The sequence below is a fragment of the Epinephelus lanceolatus genome, chromosome 11 (genome assembly GCF_041903045.1).
Source record: "Epinephelus lanceolatus isolate andai-2023 chromosome 11, ASM4190304v1, whole genome shotgun sequence".
NCBI classification, from domain to species: Eukaryota; Metazoa; Chordata; class Actinopteri; order Perciformes; family Serranidae; genus Epinephelus; species Epinephelus lanceolatus.
The window spans coordinates 41,328,625-41,334,624 of NC_135744.1; the positions used below are offsets into that span (position 1 = coordinate 41,328,625).

The following is a 6,000-nucleotide window of genomic DNA, read 5'->3' on the forward strand; positions in this document are numbered from 1 at the left end:
TCCACCCAAAAAGAAGCCTTTAGCTGTGTTAGAGCAGTTGGGTATCTAAACGCAGCACTTTTTGATTCCAAAATGTGTCAAGAATCTTAAACTGTAAACATTTACTTATTCTTCGATTTGCTACTTTTAGACATTTGGCTTGTTTTGTTAAATACAAAAATGGCTTTGTACAGAAAAATGTTTATATTTTCTCAGTATGAGGTATCAAAAAAAGGGTGTTCGTATCGTTACCAACACTACATTATATACTATGTTGGCACTGGTGTCAAATTCCAGCAAACAGGACCTGATAGGCCTCCAGGTATGCCTATATTTGTTATAGTGGCCCCTAAATGCAGTGCAGCAGCCCTGGAATGCATTTGCTGTTTGTTGTTTTATTTCCAGTCTCCAAATTTGGTGTTCTAATCTAGCAATAAAATCTGTATCATTTTAACTGCTTATTTGCTGAGTTGCAACTTAAAACTGTTTCCATTATCAAATCATCTGCCAGGATTAATATTTAGTATCTAGAGGAACATGACATCTGTGTCCAAATCAGACACAAAATGTGGAACCAAAACCAAAATCCGCCGCCTCCCCGCCCCCCGAAATCACGACAGCTACAAACTGAAAGCAGAACCACTGCGTGTGTTCTCAAATCAATCTGACCTCATTTGGACTAATGACCGGCAACAGATGGCACAGGTTCACATTTCATAGTTAAGATGGTGACTAGAGAGTGTGCAGCTCCAAACAACTCAAAACAGGATCTGTAATCTGAGCTGAAACACTACGCAACTTCCAGTGATTTGGAAATTAGTGGTCACTATTGTGTAAATTCACAATACCACTTCAACCAAATGCATCCATCTATTTTAATTAAAGAGAGAGATGACAATGTTAAAGCAATGTTACAAAGTGAAAGGGAACCCACAGAGAATTAGCAGCTGAATCTTTAGCTCCCCTCGGCAAAACCCTGTTGCTGAGAAATTACGTTTGTATGTTACCGATCGTAATGTTGTGGCGATGGGATCACTGCCTGGATTATGTTCAGAGACAGTTTTTTTCAGGTAACAAAACACTACGTCCATGTACTGCGCAGGCTTCGCAACAAGGTGGTTGGGGAGTATAGCGGCCAAATAAAGTGCAGGAACTTGACACCAGAGTTCTGAGTTGTGTCCCGACTCCTGTCTTAGGTTAAGACAACAAAAGCACTTTGGTTAAGGCGAGGAAGAGATTGTGATTTCAGCTGAATGAGGATTAAAACAGTGATAACAAAAATAATGCCGAAGTCACTACGAATAGATATTGTGTTGCAAGAGTGCCTATTTGGTGGCTAACGTTGGAAGTACATTGTCGGTGAACATTTTGCTGAGCAAAGTTTTTGCGACTTGCCAGGTACGATAATGAGCAACATTTCCTCACAATGCTCTCTTATTCCTAAACAACAAAATAGGTGGATTTCATCTGACTTTCGAAATGACATATTTCACCATTCTAATGGTCGCAGTTTTAAATACGCCCGTAAGAATCATGAAACAGTTGCAATTCCACTCCAAAACTACCTGATCAATTCATTCTCATACAACGCACTCGTCGTCCTCCGCTTATCCAGGCGAACGGTTCATATGATATCCTACGAATGTGTGCCCCACGAATTACGTTACGTCCTTAACACACAGTTGCGTACCTGACGCAAAGTTACTGTGGTTAGGTTTAGGAAAAGACACATGGCGAGGACGTACCTTAAAATGACTCAAATTTCACACAGATCCAAACACGCAACTCCAGAGGGAAGTCCCGGTTGAGCCTGCCTCCTTACAAGCACTCGGGACTGCTTCCTTGTTCACTGCCATCAGCGCATTGGTCACATGATTGCAGCCTTTAGGATATGTACAAATTTGGGTGCACTGCTTTTCGTAGGAAAACATAAAAAAAAAAAAAAAATTGTAAGAACAGCTTGACCTGGTTAGTTTTGGGAAAAACATCATGTTAATCATATACGTCACGTGACACATATCAATGACATGCGTCATATACGACACATCACTTACGTCAGTAGCTTAGCATGCCACACGAGCATACTAAGCTTCGCAGTTTTTAAAAGAAGTCAACTTTGACTTCTGGCCACCATCAGCAGTCTCCTGGGTGACATTCCTGTGCTTGTTTGACCCATCAACCAGCCCTCCCGCCCACCCTATAAGGACTTCTTCCATCTTAATACAATATTACACAAACTTTGTCGCTTTTTATGCTACATCACCTCACTTTCTCCTCTGCTCCTGTAATAAATACTACAGCCACTAGAGAGCAGCACCTTACAATTCTTAAAGGAAATGGCCACTTTAGAATGAAAATACAGACAGTACTTACTGACCCTCATGCCGACAAGAAGTCCAGTGTAGTTTTTTAATCCACAAAACTCGTTCGGGGTATCGGAGGATAACAGCTAGCCAGAATAACAGCTACACTTGAAGTGCATCGAACCCACATTTTGAAAATATAATAAAACTCCGCTAATGCATTTCAAAAACGTCAGAACGGCTCGTCCGTCATAATCCAAGTGCCCTGAAGCTGTGGCATGTAAAATTGACTTGAAAAGACGTAATTTACTCCACTTTTATAGCATCATTTCTCACCGTGGTCAGGTAGCCTGCAGAAGTGCTGTGTTTACATGGCAACTCGCGCGAGACTCGAGAACTAGCACCACCACTAGCCATCAGCTAGTCTCTGCTCTGTGCAGCTAAAGTGGCAGATTGACTGATGGGTGGATGTCATGATATTACTGTTTGAAACTGGTTAGTACTAGTTCAAATAACCACACGTCATATTTTGCTTTACAGAATACACAGAATAAGAAGAACTGACGTTTTGTCATTTTTTGGCATGTATTGTTAAAAAGGTGCATAAAAGCACAGGAATGTGATCTATGAGGGATAAAAAGGTATTTTCATTACATCTCGACTCTAAGAAGGCAATATGTCAATGGCATGTTCACTACTTGCTTCTGCTGCCCACAAGTGGCCAAAAAAAAAAATCACTTATTGCAGGTTTATGCTGGAGAAGTGTTTCCCAGCTGACTCTGGCATTACTTAATCTTTCTTTACACAGCTACAGTAGTGACTGCTGGCTTATCATGACCAAGGACAAGAGGTTACAGTTTAACTTTAAACCTACAGTGCTGCTCCAAGTCAAATAAAACCCTCTAAAATGGCTTTTACCTGGTTCATTGACTCCTACAAGTGCAAAAGGAGAAACATGCCGGCAGCAACACCGATCCCAGTTAATAGTCCTATAAAATTCCTACAGCTGAGCTAATGGCACTCCTTTTTTTCCTTTTGCATTACTTTATAATTCACTTATAACATTCCTATTCTGGGTTCACATGCTGGTGGGAAAGTCCGACATCTGGCACTTTCTGGTTGGCTGCATTCAGGCGGTGTTGTGTCTGCAAGCCAAACAAAATATAAAAACCTGGTGGTTCTTTATTTTTTAAGAAAATGTAAATATTAACTTCTTATTCTGTTTTTCTATGAATATAAAATACTAGTCGCTGTAGGTTGTGTTTCTGCACCAGTGTGTGCACAAACAGCATTTATCAACAACAATGACGAAAAAATTCCATTAAAAAATGAATGATTTTCCATATTTGGAGACTCAGGAATGTTATCATCCAACTCTGGCTGGAAATGTAATAAAATTCCCACATGTGCAAGTCCACACTTATCATACTTGTTGGCCTGTTTCAAAACCTGGCTTCATGAGGAACTATGACATCCTGATACTATGTGGTTTCGGCGCAGTGATTCCACTTTCACATTCAATATTTCAGCAGGCGTTTTATTGCCGCCTCTTGCACTACTTCCAAGTGAGGAAAGGCCACAAAGGGTGATGATGGAAGCCCCCCCCCCTCCCCTCTTCCCCCTCCCACCCGCTCGGCCTCGCCCCTCTCCTCTCTCCGCCCTCGTTTGGGGATGCAGGGGCTCATCAGTATCTCTGGACCAGGCCCGTTTACCCCTGCTGAAGCCTCACACAGCCACACACACACGCACACATACAAACACACACACCGCTGCATCGCGTTGCATAAAAGCCTGAAATTGCTTCCAGCTGGCTGCAAGTAAACCTGGTCCCGACTGAGAGGAGAAACTGAGAGGAAACAAAGCGGTCCGCTTGCACAATTATTTGTCCAGTGCGCACACAGTGTTTCACAGCAGCGCACACTGTTGCCCTGAATCTGCAGTGCAGGTCAGTTCACACTCACAAACCTGCTGCTCATTTCATTTAATACCCAAAAAACAAAACTCTCACTTTCACTGCTTTACAGCTTCAGCCGGCTCGGAGCTGCTTAATGCGCTTACTTACGCTGAGAATTTCAGCTGGAGATAAACTGTCTTGACAGTGTGTGTGGAGCAGTGGTGAATCTGCCCGGCCTGTATGGCTCTAGTCTTCACCACTACGGGTGAGTGATGATGATGATGATGATGATGATGCTGCACGGTGCGCCCCTGTGACCTGCCCTGCGCATCCTCAGCGTGCACCAACCCGGACAGCTAAACCCGGAGGGACGCCAAGAGAGCAGCGAAACCAGGAGAAAGAAGCGATGGAGAGACGGAGAGAGAGGGGGAGAGGAGAGGAGGGATGGCCGGCCGCAGGACTCACCAGTCGGTGTCCGAGGTCTCGTCAATGACGTCCTGGTAGGCGGTCAGCAGGGCCAGTCTGTTCTTGCCGAGATTCACAGCCATGTTTCTGTCCCTGCAAGCATCCAGACTGCTGCTGATGGAGAGAGACACGGAATGAGACTACAGAGAGGACAGAGAGGAGGAGGAGGAGGAGGAGGCTCTGACTGGTGGAGACAAAGAGACCATCACAGTGTCCGAGGGGTCCTAGTGCCGGAATATTACCGGCTCAACAGTCTGATGGGTCCTAGTGCAAAGGAGTCAACTTCCCCTATAACTGTACAAACACTCTGAGGGTGTAGACACAAACTAAAAATACAACACAAAAATGTTTTATATCAAATAAATAAAATAAAATGAAATGAAATAAAAGAGACAGTGTTCATTAAAGAGCTTCCCCTTATGATCATTTTCATTATCAATTAATTGTTTGCTCTATAGATAGTGAAAAAAAATGCCCTTTCCTAAATCCATGAAGTCTTCAAACGGTTGGTTTTTGTCTGTACAAATGATCAAAACCCCAATTTAAAATAACATCACAGAGAAAAACAAGAAATCCTCACATCTGAGAGGATGGAGCTAGAAGTGGTTGGCATTTTGTGCATGAAACAATGACATAAATAATTAAAACATTATCAAAAATAGCTGCAAATTCTACGTCTAATCACTGCAGCTCTACTGCACAGTTAGCACACTTCCAGTTAGTATTTTGTTTAGTGCACAGCAGGTCAGCTCAACATGACAGCACAGAAAAATCTGCCGATATACAAGCACACAGTTCCACGATATGGAGCACAAGTATAATAGATAATATAATAAAAGATGATAAATGATTATTGACTTGCATTGAAACAAAAATGTCTTTCTAATATTCATTTCCCCCATGTGTTTGTAACTGGGGTGGTCGAAACATTAGAAACACCTCTTTCAGTTCAGTCCACCTTAACATCACTGCAAAATAAACCCCACTTAATAAACATATAGTTAAATACCTCTCTGACAGAGTCACTCATAACATTAATATCTTAAAGGCAGAATTTATGGCGAAGCTGGATTGCATTTGATTTTACAGGCGTACCTAATAAAGTGGCCGCTAAGTGAATATCTCCTTTATTTCCATCAACATTACTGTGGAAGATTTAATGATGGTGCACTTTTATAGCTCATGTAATTTGTGTTTCATTAACGTCTAGGCATTGTAATTGGAAATTAAATATGTATGATAATATAATTTTTATATATATATATATATATATATATATATATATATATATATATATATATATATGAAATCTAATAGGCCTATATATAAAATCATATTTTTGAAGGACAGTCATACACA

General features: G+C 41.5%; 1 protein-coding gene across 4 annotated transcripts in view; it reads right to left on the reverse strand.

Annotated features, from left to right (window-relative positions):
- dbn1 (drebrin 1) overlaps positions 1-4,831 on the reverse strand; it is a 176,234-nt gene extending 171,403 nt beyond the window's left edge. For 2 of the 4 annotated variants that reach the window (XM_033634148.2, XM_033634140.2), the window contains exon 1: positions 4,642-4,831. In XM_033634148.2, coding sequence (XP_033490039.1) covers positions 4,642-4,724 — 83 coding nt within the window. In that variant the 5' untranslated portion in view covers positions 4,725-4,831. The remainder of the gene's footprint in view (positions 1-4,641) is intronic. The other 2 variants (XM_033634164.2, XM_033634156.2) reach the window with 1 other exon arrangement.
- Positions 4,832-6,000: the final 1,169 nt, after the last annotated feature.